The 23,888-nt window shown below is 41.3% G+C and overlaps 1 protein-coding gene and 1 long non-coding RNA gene across 2 annotated transcripts; one reads left to right on the forward strand and one right to left on the reverse strand.

The window, feature by feature from the left end:
* The first annotated feature begins 1,498 nt into the window (after window positions 1-1,498).
* LOC145418283 (uncharacterized) lies at window positions 1,499-7,497 on the forward strand. Its single transcript, XR_013900673.1, has 3 exons — window positions 1,499-1,795; window positions 2,629-2,819; window positions 4,725-7,497. It is a non-coding gene; the product is annotated as an uncharacterized LOC145418283 (long non-coding RNA).
* An 8,594-nt stretch (window positions 7,498-16,091) lies between these two features.
* LOC145418301 (protein arginine N-methyltransferase 6-like) lies at window positions 16,092-23,016 on the reverse strand. The gene is made up of 6 exons (XM_080286742.1): window positions 22,988-23,016; window positions 21,369-21,547; window positions 19,379-19,632; window positions 18,353-18,489; window positions 17,558-17,723; window positions 16,092-16,516 (listed from the first exon to the last, which is right to left on the reverse strand). Exons 2-6 carry the CDS (start codon window positions 21,539-21,541, stop codon window positions 16,092-16,094), a joined length of 1,155 nt encoding a protein of 384 aa, XP_080142868.1. The 5' UTR covers window positions 21,542-21,547; window positions 22,988-23,016.
* Between the last annotated feature and the right edge of the window lie 872 nt (window positions 23,017-23,888).

Consider the following 23,888-nt stretch of genomic DNA (forward strand, 5'->3'; position numbering starts at 1 on the left):
CACCGAGTACGATTTTTTGCTTGTATTATCTGTGGTAGGTGGCGGACGCTCGCCATCCACTCACTCGATGTTATGCCACTCGTGTGGCTGCCATTCCCCCTCTTCCTTCTTTCCTTCCCTCCTGTGTCGTTCTTTCCTTTATTCTTTCCTTTTTCCATCTGTCTACGGGTGACTACAATGAGTGACAACCCAAATGGTTTCGTGTACACCAGGAATCCATTTGGTACGCTGAGTGGTAACCATAGCCTATAATCAATCCATGGCACCTGGTGGTTTAGTGGGTATTTAAGTCTCTCTCTCTCTCTCTCTCTCTCTCTCTCTCTCTCTGCTGGGTGTTTTTTCGTGTGTTGAAGGGACGGCTGTCAGCGTTACCAATGTCTATCCAGATTCATTCATTCACTTCCTACTGCCACAGCCACTCCACGCCCACACCAGCAGACTGAACGTTTATCTGTATTTTAAGCTAACGCCAGATTAATCTATTCGAGTCATAGGCCCTGACGCCTTTTGCTAAGTGATTTATTTTGCTTTTTACACCTTACTGTCCTCTCTTTTGTTACTACATTAATCCTTGCAATATTGTCATCCTCTGCATAAATAACATACAAAAAGATAAAGAAGTTCCCTAACACCTTTTCCTGAGTGACTGATTTTAGTTATGATACTTTCGTCCTCTTATGTTACTTATATCATTCTAATATCACCATACCCTTCTTCAATAAAGTAAAAATACAAATATTTATTCGGTTCACTTACGCGTCAAGTTGTCCTCTCTCCATCTGGAGTGCTGAGCCATAACAAGGAATTGACAGTAAAATATGGTGCTATTCACGAAGCAGTTCAAAGGAAAGAATTATAAGCCGTAGTGTTGTCTTGCATTGCCACTAAGCTTCAGAAAATAAGCTGCAAAAGGACGAAAATCACCTAGTTAAAATATTCTTCCGTCCGGTGAAAACTGCTGTAACGCAAAATCCAGCGGGAAAAAAGGGCTAAGTTGGCAATACTAACACTGCTAAACACAGCTCCCCCAGAGTCTTGCCAAAAACTTCAGTACGACCGAATTTCAGGCGAATTTTAAACTTCTCACCGTTATTCGCACTAATAAATTACCTCTAATTGTTTTTACCTATTTATCTTAGTTATATATAGATGCCTAGGAAAGAAACTTTACTGCAGAAATGACTTAAATAAATACTGTATTGTAAACACGGACGTCGCCAACCGATCCAGCCGAGAAAGAACTTCGACGCCTCAGGTGGAGAATTTGTGGCGTATATCCTCCATGTCTTTCTCTCCACCCCTCCCTTTCCTCCCTCCTCCCCTACCATTCCTCCTTCCCTTCTTTCCTTGGATCCTCCGTCCTACCTCTCCTTACCTCCATTCCTTCCTCTCGTAATCCCTTTCTTACCAACACCTCGTACTTTTTATACGACTGGCTTATACCGTTTTGTACGTAACATGAGTGTGGTGATATAAGTAGAATTTACAGATGATAGCCAGGTGTAATAAGCAAAATAAATCGTTTACGAAAAGGTGTTATGGAGTCTCCATAACCGACGAGAATACGGGCTATAGACCTTTTCCAGTGACGTCACAGAAATCACGTGGTTTTGTTTACAACTCGCTAGTGGACGGACGGCAGACACCTCGGCTCCTGGCCGTAGTAGTGGCCCTCCAGACAGGGCTGCTAGAGATGAAACTCAGATATATAACTCAAAGTAGATTTCTGGAAGAAGGCTCTACTGATGCTGTTACTCCAGCTCAAGAGCCTCTTAAACCATGGTGGATGTGTGAGGTGGCTATACGTGCCTTATAAATGTATATAAATTCTTGACCCTGCCAGAACTTGTCGAGCCTTCTTTCAAATTGGTTTCCTGATATAGCACTGATGACCCATGATGGTAAATTATTCCAGTTATTTGTTACTCGCGGAGGAAAAGAATTCATCCTGAGGTTTGTCCTACCTCTCTTGTCTGCCCTCCACTCGTCCTCTTGTAGTTGTTCTATACCTTTTCATGGTAAAGAGGCCTCTACTACTCTCCTCATCCTATATACCCTTAATGATCTTAAAAGCCTCAGTTAAATCACCTCTTGCTCTTCTGTAAGCCAAAGTTGGCAGTTCAAGTGTCCTTAATCTTTCCTCATAAGGCTGATCCTTAAATCCTGGTATTAGCCGTCTTGCTCTTCCCTGTACTCTTTCTGTCGATTCTGTGTCTTTCATAAGATATGGATTCCAGACCTGATTTGCATATTCTAGATGTGGTCTTACCAGTGCCATATATAAATTTCTAAAGTTTACGGGATCCAAAGCTGAAAAGGATCATCGTAAGAGACCCATAATCTTATTGGCTGTATTGATTTTCTCTGTTCTATGGTCTGAAAATTTCAGCTTATTGTCAATTACTACTCATATCTTTCTCCACTGTACAGTAGTTCTCCTTAATACATTTTCAGTCCTGTATGTGTAATCCTCAGTATTCGTGTCACCAATTCACATTGACTTGCACTAATCTGGATGGAAGCTTACTAGCCATTCCTCAGTCCATTGATGCAAATTGGTTAGGTCCTTCTGCAGGTGTTGGCAGTCCTCTAGGTTGTCAGTAATTCTGAATGTTTGGTTATCATCAGCTTACAGAAATCTGGATCAACACCGCCAAGATATGTACAGTAACAAGATAAAGTGTTTGGGGCTGGATCCTTACACAGTATCAAGGGAGTTCACCAGTTTCAAGGATTGGGGCAGAAACCATCTCAGACATGGATTCCTCTGTCACTATTTGGTAAACACCCTGTCAACGTTAACTGGGGCATCCCTCAAGGTAAACAGACATGGCACATTGTATATGTGTAAGATAGCTGGCTGCAGTTGACACACAGTACATGTAAATTGTCTTCATAATCAGTAAATTTTTTATGTGGGGCCAGGGGGGGTAGGGATTGTATACACTGTGTGTGAATTGAGTAATTGATGAATAGGTTACCCAGTGACGTAGTTGCTGCCCCCTTTCTAGAAAATTTCAGGCATAGGCTACCTAAACATATGGCAAGTATAGGTTGCATATTAAATGTGTCATTCTTGTGGTCACTCCTGTGAGAGCTGCCTGGCATGGGCTATCTTAGGCAGGGTAGATAAGTCACACTTTTGTGGGAGCTGCCTAGCATGGGCCTGCTGGCCTACTGCAGTTATTACCTCTTCTTAATCTTCAAGTTAGGTCCTAGGGTAGGTTTGGTTGGTTGGATTAGCTTGGTTTGGTGTAAATAAAAATGGAATTTCCAACAGAAATTAATATTAGATTCAAATTAATCACACTATAAAACACTGAAAATGAAAATTTTAAACTTCAGTGTGAGTTAGATGTAATTCAGGAAATTTGCCAAAAATTTACTCCTTTTGGAAATTTCAGTAATTATGGGCCTAGATACATACACACAGCCTATATATATGTTTAAAATAGTTTAACATAAAATGCATAATTGACGGTATATGTCAAAACTGTCAAGTTAACTTTTACATTGCAACTAAACTTAAAGACTTCAACAATATTATTTTAATGTTATTACATTTTACATTAACAAGATAGTCACAGTACATACCTAGTAAAAGATGAATATAAAGGACTGTTGATATAAGTACAGTGAAGTATTTATCCTCTCAGTTGTGATTAAAGTATTTTTGTGCGGTGCTCAGTGACAAATGTATGTTTAACTGGCATATGTATTGGCAGTTTGGCTTTTAGTGGAACAATAAAACTGAAAATTATACATAGAAACATAGGTTAGCCTACAGACTCACAGTGGTAGCTATGTTACAGTTTTACAGTGGTGTTCATTAGTGTTCTGTACTGCATTACTATTAAAGTAATCCACCAGGACACAAATGTCAGTTTCAAATGAATCACACTTGAAAAAATAAATATTTAAGTTTTAACTTAATCTTACCTAACCTAACCTAACCTTCAGTATGACCTAACCTGTATTTGAATTGGTTTTACTTATGCATCTAACATTCTTGATCATCACTGCTATGGAGAATATAGATTATGCTCGATTTCATGTGGGTCAAACTCTGGAATAATACCAGAACAAGGCCTGTGACATGGACTCTCCCCCTCTTTTCCCACACACACCTGGCCATGTGGGTCTTGTGCTCTGTGACATTAACATAATTAGGATATCCCATGACACCTGCAGCTGCAAAGAATGGTAAATATGCCCGTAACTGTTCACAAATCATCGGCTCACCTGATATGAAATGCATGTTACAGCCGGGTGTAGGCCGTTGGCTGCCAATGCTCCCTCTTCACGGTGCCTGTCCACTTCTGTCGCCTTTCCTCATTTGCTGGAAACCAGTAGAAGTGTACCCCACTTCCAGTTTTCTGCCTTGTCTTACAGCCGAAGGCACAACAGTGGAATACCATTGTGGAATCTGCAATTCTCCGTCTCTAGACTTCCGATAATTTGCCGTTCAATGTAGCGTCGTAAACAGAAGTCACATGACTCGTGACATCACATGGAAAAGATCTATGGGCCAATCATGTGCTTCATAATAGGAATAGTAGGAACAGGGTCAAAAAAGTAGGAAAAACTAGGAAAAGTTGGAATGCTTGAAAGCCTGTAATCATCTTATACTGCAGGCCAAATTTTGTGGTCATACTGTATTTTCTTTCATTTCAGATACACTGCCTTTAGTTTGCTTTTGTTTATTCAGTTTTCTTCTTGTGCAGGTGTTGCGTTCTGGCCTGGATGATTCGTGAATGGCTGTTCTTAAAACCCTGATCAGAACAACGCTGAAATTTGAACCCCAGGAACTATATTTTCGTCCCTCTCTTCACCGTCTGCTGCCTCGAGGCTTCACGAATTATCAGCGCACAGAGGCATTGGCTGAGACCTTGACTCCATGGAGACTGATTCTATAGCATCTGAACTTTTATGAATACCCAGTCCAAGTTTACCTAGGCTGGGAAAACCTTAGGACCTGCAGTTGACTCTGATCTGCCAGGGTTAGGTCACTCCACCTGTGTAATCCATCTCCAGCCTGGTGTTTCTGTATCTTTTTGTCTACCAGTAGAGGTTTGATAGATACCTGAGAAGTGTGTTGCTGTGGATAACTTTTACAGGTAATGTATAACGGTTGGAGACAATTACTGTAGCTGCAATTACTCAGTACTTGCCTCCTTTTGGCCGGCTGTGGGTGGTAATTTTATGTAAACTTTATAAGCTCAGAATTACAGTGTACCAGAATTCATACTGCAGTTCCAATTTCCTTATCCTTTTTTTTCTTTAAGTGAAAGCCATGCTTGTAATATTTTTGTATAATATTTTAATGGCTTTTGTACATTAAGTGGGTTTTGGGTTATAAGTTTTCATTTCTAAGTATTGGAAATGAGGTAAATTTTCTTTATTTGTTATTAAAGAAAGTTAACTGTTTATATTCTCTCCCATGAACCTCGTCTTAAAAATTTACCTGCTCTAGTGACACCCAAACTGAGGTGGTTCATTCTTTTGCTTATGACTTTGGGCCAACGCTGTCAGATGGTTATAAGGATAGAAAATCAAGCGTAGAGTCTTAGCACAGGCTTTATAACTTCCTCGCTATGGTACCTTTAGAAATCACTCTTACTTCTGCCATTCTAAACAATCTTTTAATAACAGTTTACTTAAGTCAGGGTACAGCATCTTATCTGTCTATTATCCAGTCCTTTATTGCCCCATTAGAAATGTAGGGGTGCAGGGCTAGGGTGAATCTATATGTTTAGGGTGAGAGGGACTTGAGCTGCATCACATGAGTATATGGTTAGGGTGAGAGGAACTTCAACAGCAACACAAGAGCAAGTAACCCCAGCCACCTCACTGAAGTAGACCCATATGGTTAAAACTGGTTAACTCTCTAGAACACCAGGCACCAAAAAATTGTATGAGGGCAATGGGACTATCACACATGAGCACACAGCACAAAGGCCCACCCTTGCCCTTGATCTCACCATGTACAGTACGAGTGAACTCACAGCCATACACCTATTGCCCCCTTCAAAGCGTAGGGGCCCAAGGGTAAGCCACCATAGTTCAGAATACTGTACACCGATCTCTTGGGTATTATATATAATTGATACCGAGCATGGAGTGTGACAATGGAATTGTGCAATAATGAATACATAAAACCTCTGGGATTTATCCTTATTGACACCAGGCACCCTAAGTGTAAGCCCAAATTTTCCCTTTTATGACAATTTCTACCCACTAAATACTTACATACTGTTATGGTAAGTACCAGAAACACACAGGCATGGTCAGGTTAACAGAAGATGATGAAAAAGGCACAAAAAGGAAGAAACATGTACCATAGAGAGACCAGAGATGGGCTTGAGTAGAGGGTTCTGAGGCTTGGGGGTGGAGAGTTAATGGTCTCCCCCAGAGGATTATTTCCTTGAGCAGGACCTCATCTTTGAATCCCTCAGAGCCATCAGAAACCACAGACACTGCACCATCATTGTTGATAGAAACCAGCTCAGGTGCACAGTAATGATGTTTTTAAGCTGAAAAATGCACTATAATGGCAGGAGAGCAGATTCTATTCTTGCAGTGATATGAAAACCGCTGTAACCAAGGGATCATTGTATTTAAGGACAGGAGATCTAATTAGCAGTTTACATGATAGGAAAACCTCCAGTCACCTCTAGACTTGGAACCATAGCCCATTACCCAGTATTTCCACCCAAGCCCTGGCAGTCACACTCAGGGGTCTAAAGGAGGAACTATTAAGGGCAACAAGGAAGCAGATTTATCACTTATTGACATACAAGAGTAATCCTATGGAAAAACAATGAAAGTCTATCTCATCAGTCTGCCTATAGCTAGATGCTTTTCCATAAGGGACGGCCACAGACAAATCTCCACATTGCCAAGTTCCCTCCCATTTCGCTGCCCTCCCTCTCATATTCCTCTCTACTCCATCTCATCTTTGGTCTTCCCCTCCCTCTCACCCCCTCCACCTTACACACACACTCTCCTGGTTAATGTCTCACTCTCCATCCTCTCCACATGCCTAAACCACCTCAGCATACTTCTAACACTTTCTGTCACATCCACGTCCACAGTGAAGGTATATCTATCGATCTGTCTATTGCTAGACACCATAATCCCGTAAGGGGTGGCCATTTGACTTTGAGTTAGTTGTTTTACAGGGAGGGGCACTAACCCTCCACCAACCCACTTGTTGACACGTAGGGAGCACGTATGGTTTGGTTATATGGTTACCACCCAGCGTTGTAAATGGTTTCTTGGCTTACAGGAAACCATTTGGCTTGTCACTCAATGTAAAGCCACCTGTAAAGGAAAGAAAAGCAATAAGAAGTGACAGGAAAGATGGGAGAAATAGGAAGAGAGGAGGACAGGCACAGAAAAAGAATGATAAAAGCTAAGGAAGCAGTAGGCAGCACTACATCATCAAGTGAGTGGATGATGGTCACCACCACCTACCACAAATACTGTACATTAATAAAGGCAAAAGAAAGATCATAATTGCTTCTTGTGTTCTTTTCCAATGTATTTTACACTGAAAAGTTTTTATGTATTTTTATTTAGTTTTTTACAACAGAAAAGGTCTTACAGTCTATCAACATCGCCTACTCTTATAAACATCATATCACATAGGTCACAAAGAGCCATCTTTATAAACCCTCCTAAGCTTCAGGCATGTAAAAAGTTGCTTGTACACTAAAAAAAAATATTCAGTACCCCAGGATGTGATGAGTTTTGAAATGATTCGTAAAGTAAAGTGATTCGAAACGTGAAACCATGTCCATTTGGTTTAAGGCGGGTAATTCAAAGTCCCTGATCTGTGTGTCATACTGTATCACATCACAAGAGTGCTGAGTAGTTTAGTGGGTGTACATATGTTTCCTTTCACCTCTACGTCTACCAAATATATCACAATTACAGGCTGGTCCTATTATATGAGGGGGATGTGTTAATGGGGGACTGTTTAGAGTGTGGTGTGAAAAATTGGACTTGAAATCTTGGGTAATGGAATGAATAACAGGACTGCAAAAACTCACATAATGGGGTGAAAAACAGGATCGCAACGACTCATAATGGAGTGGAAAATTGACCGCAAAAACTCATATAAGAGTGAAAAAGAGGACAGAAAAAAAAATCATAATGGAATGGAAAAACGGACAGCAAAAACTCGTATTATATAGTGAAAAATACGATTCCAAAAACTCATAATGAAGTGGAAAAACAGACTGCAAAAACACATAAAAGGGAGTGAAAAACAGGATCGCTAAAACTCATAAGGAGTAGAAAAAAAGGATTGCAAAAACTCATATACTGTAATGGAGTGAAAAATACGATTGTGAAAACCTGTATAACGTAGAACGTAACTTGTGGGAAAAATAGGGTTGGGTTTAACTGATCGTGCCGGCATCACCGAATCCGGATGTAAATTACCCATTCTCGTATCATCAGTTTCTCATAGAGCAGATGCTCGTATCACAGAACCCGGCTGTGTTAACATGTAAAAATATGGCAGAGTAAATTATAGAGATCTGCATGTAGAAAACTTACTAGGCTTTACAAACATGGCTCTACATCTATACAAAGGACATTTTTCCCAACCTCTTAAGGCTGCTGCATTCTGAGTGGTATTGTAGGATGGGTAGCACCTTTTACTCAGTGATTTATTCCGCAGCTTGCACCTTAGCATCCTCCTGTATGCCACTAAGTTGATATAAAAACAATGTAAACAACACAGAGGAGATTGGTGAGGTGTGATATGCAAAATAAATCACTTATGAAAAGGTGCTGCAAAGACACCTGTGAAGACATAAGTTTGTATTCTTGTCAGTTAAGGAAGCTCCATAAAACATTTTCCTAAGTGATTTAATATACCTTACTGTCCTCTCGTGTTACATAAATCCTTCCCATATCACCACACTCTGCATGGATAACATACAAAAAGATATTAGCCAGCTATAGCCAGAATAAATCACTAAGGAAGAGGTGTTAGGGAACTTCCTCAACTGATAAGAATACCAACCAGAATACCACCATTAAAATCCAATGATGTATTTTTATATTTCATTCATGGCGCCACCAGACGAGGGTTTGAGAATTGAAGGAGAAAATGAAGGAAATATTTAACGTTGGATTTGAGGACTGAAGGAGTAAATGGAGAGGATGGAGAGAGACTAACTAGGAGTGTGAGTGAGGTGGAGGGGGAGAGGGAAAGGGAGACTGAGGATGGAGTTGAGAGGTATATGAGACAGGGGTGTGTGGAAGGGATGGAGTGATAGACCAACTAGGTGTGTGTGTGTGTGAGGTGGAGGGGGGGGGGAAGATGGAGTGCTGGAGCAGAGAGGTATATGAGAGAGGGGGGTATAAGCTGGGGGAAGGGCAGTGAAATGGCAAGGGACAAGGCAACAGGGAGGCGATTTGTTTGTGGCCACCCCTTATAGGATTAAGATGCCTGGGTATAGACAGACAGACAGCTGTATAGGGGAGTAAATGTATCCAACTTCACTAAAAAGAGAGAGAGAGAGGGGGGGGGAGGGAGCGAGAGATCTGGCAGCCACAAAAATAAAATACAATCCATCATCGGAGTACATGGATAAATTAAACAGGAATTCTCTCAAAATGTGTACACTCTCACAACCATTACCTTCAGTTCAGTAAAGCACTTGATTTATACAGGGATGGGATGAAGTGCCAAGATCTTCATTCCAGTGTCATTATTTTGTATTTCTGTTCTGTTAGTTATTTGGCTAAGGACAGAGCACTAATATTGAAGGGGTTAATAAGGCTGTCTCAAACCCCTTCGGAGAGAGAGAGAGAGAGAGTTAAACTATCAGTGATCACAGTGCAAGAATTTATGTAACAAAGAAGAGGGCAGTAATGTGTATTAAACAAAGCACATCACTCAGGAGAAGGTGTTAGGGAGCTTCTTAATTCTCCCTAATCTTTAGCTCCCTAATATCTCATTCTAAGTGATTTATTTTGCTTATTACACCCTACTGTCATATTCAGTTACTTAAATCATCGTAATATCACCATACTCTGCATAAATAACATAAAAAAGGATATTAACCAGCCATATCCAAAAATAAATAGCTAAGGATGAGATGCTATGAACTTCCTTACATGACAAGAAAACAGCCTAAGTGTATAAAATAATCCTCGTGTTACAGGAATATGAAAACAAGGAAAAAAAAAAAATGGATTCAAGAGTTTAAAAATCCTGTTCTGTCAAAAATTATACAGTAACAGAAAGAGCAAATATTTCAAGACTTTTCCATCCATTCATCCAACCAACCATCCATCCATCCATCCATCCATCCATCCATCCAACCAACCAACCAACCATCCATCCATCCATCCATCCATCTGGTTCTCTGAAAGCAGTGAAGTACAAAAGTTGCTGCATGACAGTATTGTGATACCAACTCTAATGTATGCAAGTGAAGCTTTGACCTTGTTGGAGGGACACAAGTCAAGAGTGAGAGCAGTGGAAATGAGTTATCTGAGAGGAGCCTGTGGAGTCACATGGAGAGACAGGCTGACAAATGAAGAAGTGAAGGAGCGTTGTGGTGTGGATGTGGATGTGATAGGAAGCGTTAAGAGAAACACAATGAGGTGGTTTGGCCATGTGGAGAGGAAGGAGAGCGAAAGACCAACAAGGAAAGTGTATGTGAGTGAGGTGAAGGTACGGAAGAGGGAGGGGAGGCTAAGGATGGGATGGAGTGGAGAGGTATATGAGAAAGGGGAGTGTCAGCTGAGGGGAGGGCAGTGAAATGGCGGGGTACAGGGTGACATGGAGGTGATTTGTTTGTGGCCACCCTTAAGGGACTGAGATGTCTGACAATAGATAGGGAGATTATTGTATTTTTGTAATCTCCAGATATTCTCACTCAAAATTTGGGTTAGCCTTTTCAAACTAGTCAGCCTTCACTAACCCCTTCTGTCCATACGGCCCTTCTGTCTGTCAACCCTATCTATCTATCTGTCTGTCTGTCTGTCTATCTATCTATCTATCTACATATCTATCTATCCATCTGGCCATAAACAAACTTCCTCCATACTGCCCTTTCAGAAGTTTAATAAATGTGAAAGTACCAAGAATTAAAAAAAAAAAAAAATACAAAAATTACAAATGCATCATCACATTCTTGTTGCCCCAAGTTCATCTGAAACGTGAACCCAGTGGACTGCAGGCTGAAGTTGCCCTCCTCCTGCAGTCCACCATCATCCTTTTGGGGGATAGGGAGGGAGTTGAGGCACGTGTGTAAAACCAGGCAGTGGAGCCGCCTGGTTATATCAGTGCTACCACAGAGAGACAGAGAGAGAGAGAGAGTGTACACCAAGTTTTTTGTACTAGTAATGCCTGTACACGGGATTATACAAAATATCATACAGTAATTCCTCATGTAACACTGTACAGTCAACCAAAAAAGTACGGGCCACCTCGCCGCACGTCATTCTGAAACATGGACAGAGCATTGTGATATTTTGGGCACCCTGTGATAAGTGCAAATATTGTCCTTGGTAAATATTAGACTCAAAATTGCGGAAATCATTACATATTGGATGGTATATTTTTTGAGATAATATGTTAACAGATTGATGTGTGTCTGCAAAACTCACTTATTTTCACATCCACTGACATTTACAACGCTGGGTGGTAACCATACTACTAACCCATACGTGCTCCCTACGTGTCAACAAGTGGGTTGGTGGAGGGTTAGTGCCCCTCCCTGTAAAACCACTAACTTAAAGACAAATGGGCACCCCTTAAGGGATTATGGTGTCTGATTATAGATAGATGGATAGATAGACATTGATCCCAAGTGTGTAATACTTTTTTGGCTGACTGTATATCTCTTCCTGACAACAACCACAGTGGAAATCATTACACTTTGCTGACATAATATATTTTTTAGATTTTCATGAGTGGAGGACAACTGTAATCTGAACTATGGATTTTTTTTCTTCCCTTCCTCTGTTCATCTTGTTAAAAAAAAATATTATATATATAACGAAAGGTTGTTATAATATCGAGTCCCACACATACAAGGTTACTGTAATGTCTTGATGTTATTAACGCATATTCTGTTTCAGTTCCGTTTCTGTTCTTGCCACCTCGTGTGATTTTTTGAAGCTTAGGGATGGAGATGAGGTGTAGGAAGAGTTGGGGGATCAGTTTAAACCCATCACTACAGCTGCTCCACTGCTGTTTTATTTATTTATTTATGTGAGGAAGAAGGAACCAAAGACTGAGCCCACAAAACAGTTCCTTCCAAGAAAAAACAAAAAATACAAAAGAGAGCCAAATTCAAGAAAATGTTCCTGTGTTAAGAATGTGAAACATGTGTTGAGTGAGTGTGTTTGCGGATACCATTTCTAACTTTATCAATACAGTTCCTCCAGTGCTATGTTAAAATGTTCCTATGTTAACAAGGTGAAAAACGTATACAACTGTTCCTATGTTAGCGTGAAAAACAGGTTAAGTGAAAGCGTTAGACGAGGAATTACTGCACTTCAACCGTACTTCATTTGTGAGAGATTCTACCTTCCCTAAGTGGATGTAACCCCCTTGTAGGCCGAGGATTTCATTTGTATTTCATTCTCGCTGCCGAAAGACGATTTACTTGGCTCAAGGCTTTTCAAACTGGAAGGGTTGGATAATACACTGACCTCCATTAACTCATTTTGTACTCTCATTATTATTATTATTATTATTATTATTATCATCATCACTATCCACCTCCTCCTCCTCCATATCATCATCATCATCATCATCACCATCATCATTGTCATCATCCCCCTCCTCCTCCTCATCATCATCATCATTATCATCATCATTATCATCATCATCACAAACAAGGCAGCAGCAATAACACAACTATAACCTTTTCACCTTAACTTGGCCCAGTTTTTCATCCTTTTGCAGCTTCTTTCACACAGCTTAGTGACAGAAAAAGACAGTACTACGGCTGGACACTGCTTGCTTATCAGTGTTACTCTCTCATTATAACTCAGCATGCAAGATGGGGAGATGGAAAATTTAGGCCAAGTTAGAGTAAAAATAATAAGAATACTGTAATAATAATAATAATAATAATAATAATAATAATAATAATAATAATAACCATCCATCCATTCATCCATCATCCAATCCTACGTTGCCCCATGAGGAGCGTAGGAGCCCGGGGCTAGGCAAGTTGGTCCTGACATTTAAGATGAGAGTGAAAATAATAATAACAATCCTGTAAAATAATAATAATAATAATAATAATAAATAATAACAATCATCATCATCATCATCCGGACCTCCTTTCCCAGCCAAGGGCAGGGTGAGGAGTAGCAATGTCCAGTCACCCCAAAATTGCCCAATCCAATAGGCCACGCTTCCATTCACTCATCATTCAAGCCCCCGGAATCCTGGCTCTATAGGATACGCCAAAAACATTCACCACAATTCTGTAGCTTCACATACCAATACTGTAATAATAATAATAATAATAAGTACAGGTATAATATCCTCGGAGTGAAGGGGTTTAAAACAACAGTACAATGCCCGTTTTCTTTCCAGTCAAGGAGGCTCCCTAACACCCCTTTCTTAGTGATTTATTTTTCAATGCAACTGGTTAATATAATTTTGTACCTAAGTTACATACAGCAAAGTACGGCAATATCTGAATGATTATGTAACACAAAAGATGACAGTAGCGTATAATAAGGAAAACAAACCACTTAGGAAGAGGTGTTAGGGAGTTTCCTCAACCAGCAAGTATGTGCAACTAATAGTGAAAGACATGAAGGCAAGAATCACAGTATTAAGGAAACTATACCCACATACTGATTTTTATATCCTATACTGCCACACTCTTACATGTCACTACTTGGGCACTGATACCCACTATGTTTTGGGACACATCTGACTGGAGCACCTTAATCCACTACACCACCAGGCATCTCGCTGGCGATATGGTTACCACCCAGCGGAGTAAATGGTTTCCTGCGTTACAGTGCAGGGTTGGCTGAAAAGTGCTGCATGTTTCTCCAATAAAGACCATCTCAGTAGGTGCGTATAACTTCTTTCCTTCCAAACAGTTCTCGGTAACGACAAAATGATCCTATGACAATCCATATACATTATCATCATCATTATTATCATCATCATCATCATCAGTTACCAAAATCCATACATATCATCATCATCATCATCATCATCATCAATTACTCAGAAACCACACACATATTATCATCATCATCATCATCATCACCATTATCATCATCACCATCATCATGTAAAGCACTAACATACACACACAACTCATACACACACACACACACACACTCTCATTACGTAACAAGTCTTTGGAAGCGAGATCTGATATTCACAAAAATGGCTTCATCTACCACATACTCTACCTCTACCTCTAATCTACTGGAAGGCATAGCTAACATTGGCTTGCTTTTTTTTTCTTTCTTTTTTTCTTTTTTTTTTCAGTATTTTGAGCATATATAGAAGTTAACCCTTTGCAAAAACTGGGATTTTTTCTTTTTCATTTAATTCCTGCCTTTTCCTGATGATTCTATCCCGCTTAGAGATTTTACACACACACACACACACACACACACACACACACACACACACATGCACACACACACACACACACACACACACACACACACACACACACACACACACGTAACACTTCCCATCCTCACAAACGGTAAAGAAGTGTTGGTGAATTTCTGCACATGGTTAAACAGCAGTACTGGAATTTACACATACAGTAGTTTCATCATTTACTGTTAATAAAAAGAAGTAAAAATAATTGACTTATAACAAGGATTTACGGCGTCTCTAAATAATAATCTAAATAATGGCTAAAGACTTCACTACAATAACCAGTCTCTCCTTTTGCTACCCTCAAATAATTTTTTTTTCCTGCCTGGGATATATTAATGGAACTATACTCTGTTCACTTTAACTTGGTATAAATTTGCTCTCTCTCCACCTTGAATGCTGAACTGTAACTAGAGAGTACTGCTAGATTATGGTGCTAGTCATGAAGAAGTGCTGTGGGATGGATGTAGGGTCTTAGTATCGTGTTTTACTGTCCCATGAAATAAACCGTAAAAGACAAAAATCTCTACCAAGTTAAAATGAACGTACTAGATAGGCATCTGTCTTTCTTTACCACTTCAGTACCATGGGTGAGGCTGGAGAGGAACGCTTTAATGTGGTGGTGGCAAAATAACAGGGTGACATGGAGGTGATTTGTTTGCGGCCACCCATTACAGGATTAAGGCATCTGGCAATAGACAGATTCCTGTAGCTCAGTGTCACAGAAAGATAATACTAGTTATGCATCCTTTCTACAGCACTTCTTCATGACTAGTACCATAACCTAATCATTTGTTACAGCTCAGCATTGAAGATTGAGAAATAGCAAGTGTTGGAGAGAATTTTCAAACTGATTGGGCTGGATAAAACCTGCATTAACCGTTGCTATAAAATATCTCCCTTAAGCTGAATAAAATCACCAAGAGGCAGTAGGAATATGACACACAGGAATCACTGCAGAGATGGAGGCAAATCTGTTTCTCTTGCAGTGGTTCTTCCACGAGCTTTGAGTCCCCCATGTCGTCCATTTGTCAGCAGCCAGAATGCAGAGTTATGGAAGGACAATTCTAGCATTATAAATAAGTGTGCTTGGTCCCACGGCTGTATGGCACAATGGCAGGGTTAAAAGGGGATGGGGTGAGAGGGAACTGGGAAGAAGGGGTGAAAGGGGAGGAAGAAAGGAGGGGGGAATGGAGAGGGTGAGAAAGGAGAGGGGACTAGGGGAAGGAGAAAAAAGGTGAGGGAGGAAGGAGTGGGGGAAGGGGATGAGATGGGAGGGGGAGGGAGTAGGAGCAGGGGGTATGGATGAGGGGAGGAGAGAACTAGGGGTGAGGGAAGCAGGGAGGAAGGAATGGGTGAGGGAAAGAGGATGGAGGGGAAGGAAATAGGAGGGAGGGAGGGACAGGAAAGGAGGAGGGTATGGATGGGAATGCTAGGGATAACGGAGGAGGAACATCACAATTCAAAAATCATTATCATTACAATTATCATCCATTTTGAACGTACGAGTAATTTCCTCCCCGCCGTCAACCCTGTACGTGAGGTCGACGTTTAAAAATCGATGGTTGGCCAAGTCCTGGGTGATGGTGAGCTGTCCGGCCACTCGGGTGTCCTGCCTTAGGGGTGCAGTCGCCAGCGGAAGGACGGTGTTTTGCCAGTGTGTGTCTTCGTTATCGGGGGAGGTGGAGAGCTTGTGTCCGCCCGGGAAGTAGACGTCGAACCACAACACGACACTGTTGAGTTGCCGCGACCCCATACTGGCCAGGGAGAAGGGGCAGGATATGGTGCGTAGGCTCTCGGCACTTATCGTCATTAAATCCAGGTCACACACCGGCGTGGGGAAGCTTAGGACGTCTTCCTGAGCAACCATGTGTACGTGAACGACATCTGTGGGTAGGAATGTAGACTTATTTACCATCATCATCATCACTGAGGTCATTGTAACTTTATCATCACTATATCATCAGTAACAATCACTCATAACCATAACTATCACCATCACTATCATCATCACCAATGTCAGCTACTGTATCATCATCATCATCATCATCATCATTTATCACCACCACCGCCACCCTGAACATCTTCCCACCTAAGGCTGGGGTGAGGCATGGTCCAGAACACATAGAGAATGCACAACAGAGGAGGGGGTATCAACAGCAAATAATTTTCATCCTTTGACTACCATGATTTCTCTTTCTGAACAAAATCATCCAGCGTAGGTCTAAACTTCATCATCGCCAATACCACCGCCACCGCCACCACCACAATGACAGAAACACCTCCAAGTTACTTAATCCTCACACCCTCCTCTTAACTCTCTCAACCTCTCCTCTTCCCCTTGCTACTCTCCCACCAACATACTGCTCCCCTGTTCTTCCCTTCCACATAAGGTCTGCCTCTACCAACGTCATCTTACCTTCATAAACTTCCTTTGGCCCCCTCTCTGTGTACATTCTTTGTGTACAGTAGCAGTGATAGCGTTTAATGCCTTTCTATCAATTGCGAGACACCATAATCCAGTAAGGGGTGGCCATTTGTCTTGGAGTTAACTGTTTTATGGGGAGGGGCACTAACCCTCCACCAACCCACCTGCTGACATGTGGCCTTTGACTCCATTATTCTTGTCATTAGCAGCTTTAACCCGTTACCTGTAGAGCTGGAGAGGGACCTTAAATACACTGGCACTGATAAAACTGAGGGGGTAGTAAGTTGGGGGGAGGGCAGTCAAATGGTGGGTGACAGAGCGACCAGGAGGCGTTTTGTCCGCAGCCACCCTTTGCAGGATTAGGGCGTTGGGCTATGGATGGATGGAGCTCCCTCCCTATCCCCCCAAAAGCAGGATGCTCCAATCTGCAGTCAACAGGTTCACATTTGGCTGAGCCTGGGGCCACACCACCACCACCACCAAGCCCTCCCTGTGCTCACCTTTGTAGCGTGATACAGCGTGGTCTGCCAGGAGTGACATATCAAGGTCATATACGTGATTTAGTGAGATCCAGAAGTCGTACGTCCCTTCTTCGTACTTAGTGATCCACTGAGCCTCACCCAACGCCATGTACAGCACTGCACGTTCTGGGTACATTTTACCACCCTGGAAACAGTGTACAGCAGTAACATTGTACTTAAATTGGCTCTCCTTAACCTAAAAATAAATAAGTAAAAAATAAGGGCTCTGATTAACCATATAAATGAGAAAGAACTAGAGAACCCACTTGCTGACAAGTAGGGAACGCGTAAGTGTTAGTTAAATGGTTACCACCCAGTGCTGTAAATGGTTTCCTGGATTACAAGAAATGATTAGGCTTGTCACTCAATGTAAGGTCACCTGAAAAGGAAAGAAGAGTAATAAAACGAGGCAGGAATGATGGGAGAAATAGGAAGAGAGGAGGGCAGACACAGAAAAGGAATGATAAAAGTTAAAGGATGAAGTAGGAGAGAAGGGTAATAAAATGAGGCAGGAACAATGGGAGAAATAGGAAGAGAGGAGGGCAGACATAGAAAAAGAATGATAAAAGTTAAAGGAAGAAGTAGGAGAGAAGAGTAATAAAAAGTGACAGGAAAGATGGAAGAAATACAAAGACAGGAGGGCAGACAGAAAAAGAATTACAAAGTTAAAGGAAGAAGTGCAACAAAAGTGTAATAAAAAGTGACAGAAAAGATGGGAGAAATAGGAAAGGAGTAAATGTAGTGAAGAGGATAAACAAATCAATAAATACTCACTGGTTTGAGCCACTTGTCTCTTACGTAGAGTACTGAAGGCAGCATAGTTTCATAGAGCAACATGTACCCCATCCACTCACTAACCACAACGTCAACACTCTCTGGTAGTTCAACCTCCTCTGCTTTGCCCTGTAATACTGTGCAAACGATTTAATACAGCGAATGCAAGGTTTGAATTATGGGAGAAGGGCTTGTGGAGTTTCATGAAGAGACAGACAGACACATGAGGAAGTGATGGAGTGTTGTGGTGTAGATGTTGATGTGGAGTTACATGGAGAGACAGACTGACAAATGAGGAAGTGATGAAGTGTTGTGGTGTAAATGTTGATGTGGAGTTACATGGAGAGACAGACTGACAAATGAGGAAGTGATGGAGTGTTGTGGTGTGGATGTGATGAAAAGCATTAGGGGAAATACACTGAGGTTGGCCTTGTGGAAAGGATGGAGGTGATAGATTAACCAGAAAAATGTATGTGAGTGAAGTGTAGGGAGGAAGAGGGAGGGGGGAGACCAGGCACAATCATATACTGCAACTACCTTTAGTGTTTTATTTTTCTTATGAAAAGTCTTTAGGTTATACTGTACTTAACCCTCAAGCCTGAATAGTAAATCCTAAGACGAATAAAACGATCCAGATGCAGCACAAGTACAGTAATAAATGTCCAGCTCAACAGGATATTGCTGTTCTTGTTTAACCTTAGTCTGTCTGGCTAAGCAGGACTGTCATCTACAGGTCACCAAATGTTCCTGTGCAATCATACTAGCTATGGGTACAATACAGAACATACACTGTACAGTTTCCCCTGATTTACAGAATCAGGTGTACAGAAACAGGTGTTATTTTAAACATATCCTTAACTTGCGTGAACTGTTTGTGTAACATTTTGTCAGCAATCAAACTTATTATTTTTTCTTTTGTTTTATATTTGCCTGATTCTAGGCAAAGACTCAATGATCCACCTCCCACAGCCAGATTTGTCCTTTGTGGTACACACCTTCACATACCCCACAGTGTCTGCCACATACCTGTAATTACATCCTGAAACCCATTGGCCTGAACCAGCTGACGGGCATGTACGGCAATCTTGGAGGCCTCGATGGCGTATACGTGTTTTGCCCCCGCCTGAGCACAGAACATGCTGAGGATACCCGTGCCGCACCCCACGTCTGCCACCACCTTGCCCTGCACATCCAGGTTTTGGAAGATGGCTTGCTGATAGGCGCTGGTACGAACGCTGTCCTCAATCATGGTGCGGTGAAGCTCTATATCCGAGTATGACCTGATATGAGAACTGTGATAAGTACAGTACATTTTATAACAGTGATACCTGACACTCCAAGGGAAGGTGTGCTGTTAGGCACTGACACAAACATTGCCCTGGATCTCAGCACAATGTAGCCCTATATCTGAGTAAGACCTAAGAGAAACTGGAACTGGGATAAGTACTATACCAGTACATTTTATAACAGGGATACCCAATGTTCTACAAGATGGTTCGTTGATAAGTGCTGGTACAACTTTGTCCTCAATCATAATGCAGTACAACCTAAGGAAGCACGAAGACTGGAGGTACATTCAATTAGAGGAGTACAGTACCTTTCATTAGGGTGAAACCAAAGGAAATTATCATGATCATTCTAAGCCTTTTTTTCCACCTAAGGATGAAGTAAGGTAAGATCCAGAAACATGGAAAGAGAAAGCACAAAACATGTACATACAGAGCACTGGTAGGATTACAGGATGTCTCCATTATAATGATGAGATGCGTTTGGGAAAACCCATCGCTGCGCCAGGGTATCAGTTACCGAGGATGTTATAACACAGAAAGTATAGGGATGCATTTGGGAGCCTTGGGATCCTCCCAACCAAGTCCAAAACCCACCCAAATGACTCCAACAACAAGTTTCTAGCTCATCTAAACCCCAAATAACTTTAAAACACGCTAAACCATGCCTAAAAGCAGTTTATAACTCACTTGACCCCAAAAATACAATCTGAAAATCATCAAAAATGTCTGGGAAATATCAAACTTAGTAAACTACCCAAAAATGACAATGTTCACCCCACCTATGACTAAAACACATTAATCTAAGTCTACAAACAGTTTATAAATGAACCTAAACACAAAATTAAGTCTAAAATATCATCAAAATCAGTTTTAAAAAACCATCGGATAAGAATCCATCAGATAACTGGGGACTGGCCATTGATAGCCTGGGCGGGGAAGGGTGTTAATTATTTTTACATCGCAACGGCAGGGTATCACACAGAGGGGGATAATTAGCAGAGTATTACTGTACTGTCCTCATTCACAGCGCAGATATGAGTACTTACCTATACAGTACTAACAGTAGCTACTATATATCTGGGTATGACCTACAGAACACTAAACAGTGCTGAACTATATGAATACAATGTGATCTATTTTCACAAAGTAAAATACTAGGTGGAGAGGATGGAGGGTGAAAGACTGACGAAGAGAGTGTATGTGAGTGAGGTGGAGGGGGGAAGAGGGAGGGGGAGGCCGAGGATGAGATGGAGGGATGGGGTGGAGAGGTATATGAGAGAGGGGGGTGTGAGTTGGGAGCAGGGCAGTGAAATGGCGGGGGACAGGGCGACTTGGAGGCGATTTGTTTGTGGCCACCCCAAACGGGATTGAGGCGTCTGGCAATAGATAGATAGATAGAAATACTAGGTATGCTTTTAGCTTAGCATTTTATATTAGTTACACTCTGCCATGTTATAGTCATACTGTATAAACAAAACAAAATAATTGGTGCTTAAGACAATACATAATGATTCACAAAACAGCTTTAATCAATGTACTCATATCAGATGAATAATATACATTAACAAGACATAATATCAAAAGGGGGGGGGAAGTTGGGGGGAGGACAATGACATGGCAGGGGACAGAGCAGTATGGAGGCACTTTGTTTGTGGCCACCCCTTATGAGATGGAGGGATCCGGCTCTAAGCAGATAGACAGAACAAGGCAGCAAGAACAATGCATACGCAAAATAACTCTCGTCAATCTTGGCCTTCTCTTCAGTGCCGTTCTTCGCCTCTTCTCCAGTGGTGGTGATGCCATTCTCTGACGCTCGTCGTTTCTTGGTCTGTGGTTGTTGGGCTGCCTCACCACTAACCACACCTCCTGACACATCCACACCTCCCTCCATCTCAGACATCTTGCCCTAAAAAAGACAGTTACATGATATACAATATGGTAAGTAGGGAGAGGGAGGGGGAGACAGAGGATGAGGTGGAGGGATGGAGTAGAGAGGTGTTTAAGAGAGGGGGGTGTATGTTGGGGGGAAAGCAGCAAAATGGTGACATGGAGACTATTTGTTTGTGGCCACCCATTACAGGATTAAGGTGTCTGGCAATAGATAAATAGACAGATAGAAGTAGTAGTTGCATCCCTAAGCTTTTTTCATGTCTGTTCCATTCTTATTACCATTCATTGACTGGTTTCTTTACACCTGAGGGAAACAGACTTCTGTATTCCCATAACTCAAATACTAAGCTATGGTTGGATGAAATTTGATGAGCCTTAATTCTGAGACAGGAATGAGTCTCCTTGATTACTAGCCAAATTTACCCCCCAATCTGACAACACCTGGCCATTAAGTAAACTGAAAAATGGTTATGGATTTTAGTCAGGAAGTTCTGAGGCAGGGATGAGTCTCCTTGATTACTAGCCAAATTTTCCCTTCAGTCTGACTACACCTGGCCATTAATTAAGCTGAAAAGAGATTACAGATTTTAGTTTGGTGGGAGTAAATGAACAGATCTTGAATTTGGCTTTGTTTTTGTTTTTCTTGGAGGGAACAGTCTTGTGGGATGCTGGCCTTTGGTTCCTTCTTCCCAGCATAAAAAATAAAATAAAACAAAGCACAATACTAGACATCGCTGTTGAATTGTAGTACGGTAATATTATTCTGCCACTGAGGTAGCTACACAAAATTAGCTGCACAAGGGCAAAAATCTCACCTTGTTAAAATAAATAAACTATAAGCTACATAAAGAGTCTAGTAGCTGCATGATGTCATTATGTTAACCATCATTATATTGGATGCCTTCATGTGGTGGCACTAATTCACCCACGCAGCTCAATGGCCTGGTTATTCGAACGTCCCTAAACCACCAATACTTTCTTATCCCACAGAAGGAGGATGGTGGGCTGCAGTGGAAGGGTAATTTAAATCTGTAGCCAACTGGATTGCCATTTCAGCTGAACCCAGGGCTACAACTACTACTACTATTACCACCACTACCACTACTACTGACTCGCTACGTACCGGTACTTTTAAAATACGATAAAAATTATATCTATTCAATTAACAACGCTGAATATGGCCAAGCAAAGGCTGTAATACCCTATGCGTCATTATTATAGTCTTTGAACTTACAACGATGGCAAAAAGAGCAAATAGAACCGTAAAACACCGCGACCGTCAGGCAGCACTGTTACCTAACCCATGATAACCTTGAGATATACCTCTAATTACTGTACTGGGGTTATAAATTAGTCACAAACCATCATAAATGCACATATCATGGGCTAAATGTTGTAAATATATCTAATGTGTCAATATATAACAGTCTTGAACAACAGTAAACAAAAACTTTACCTCCAAACAAACCTCTGTTTACAAGAGCCGTTGTCCAGCATTCACACTTGCCAATATTTATTTAATATTACTATTAACATTAAAAAAGCAATACAAAACTTTTACATAAATGTCGAGATAATAATGATAATTATAGCTCACTTCATAACTTCTAGCATTTAAAAATTAACTGGATTTTTTTTTGTTAAAATATAGTTGTTCTTGTCTGGCATCAGGTTTGTGTTTATTACTGCAAATAAAATAACTGAAACCATATAATTATATTTTTAAATACCATATTAGAATTTCTTGTAATGTAAACAAAATGTTGGTGCAACTCTGACCGCGCCAATTTCAATGCTTCTATAGTAAATACAAATTGCAATAAGAGCCGATTATTGCTGCAGAAAGAAAAGCAAAGGCATGTCTAACATCTTCAGCTATATATATATTTTTTTTCATGTTTTTCTAGCTAACGTCCGGCGCTTTTATTTGGCCGTCAGTATCCTTTTCCCCGTGCAGGTGATTCCCCGTCAGAAGAGTGAGAGAGTGAGAAAGTGAGTGAGAGAGAGAGAGAGAGAGAGACAGAGAGACAGAGAGACAGAGACAGAGAGAGACAGAGAGAGAGAGAGAGAAACAAATGGGTGGGGGTGGGTAAGGTCATTTCCAACACTTGGGGAAAATACTGAACTTTCTCTAGTGAGGGAAAGTTGGTAATCCACCCGCAGCTCTCTCTCTCTCTCTCTCTCTCTCTCTCTCTCTCTCTCTCTCTCTCAATATTAAAATCCTTGGACTAGTTCTTCCGTTGCTTCCTTCTCTCCTCCCTCCCCCTCCTCCCTCTCTCTCTCCCTCCCCTCTTTCCCCCTCTTTTCTTTCTCCTTGCCCTTTTCTTTCTCCTTACCAATTTCTTTCCCTTTGCTCT

Source organism: Coenobita brevimanus, chromosome 113 (assembly GCF_032717465.1).
Source record: "Coenobita brevimanus isolate Jiangsu-jjx chromosome 113, ASM3271746v2, whole genome shotgun sequence".
In the NCBI taxonomy this organism is placed as follows: Eukaryota; Metazoa; Arthropoda; class Malacostraca; order Decapoda; family Coenobitidae; genus Coenobita; species Coenobita brevimanus.

Bases quoted from the DNA above. Each gene is read 5' to 3' on its own strand.
- LOC145418301 (XM_080286742.1), bottom strand. From the start codon at position 21,541: ATGTCTGAGATGGAGGGAGGTGTGGATGTGTCAGGAGGTGTGGTTAGT. The intron at 19,633-21,368 runs GTATGCATTGTT...TTCTCATATCAG, and splicing joins ATTGACGAGAGTTATTTTGC to GTCATACTCGGATATAGAGC. The intron at 17,724-18,352 runs GTGAGTATTTAT...CACTGTTTCCAG, and splicing joins GAGACAAGTGGCTCAAACCA to GGTGGTAAAATGTACCCAGA.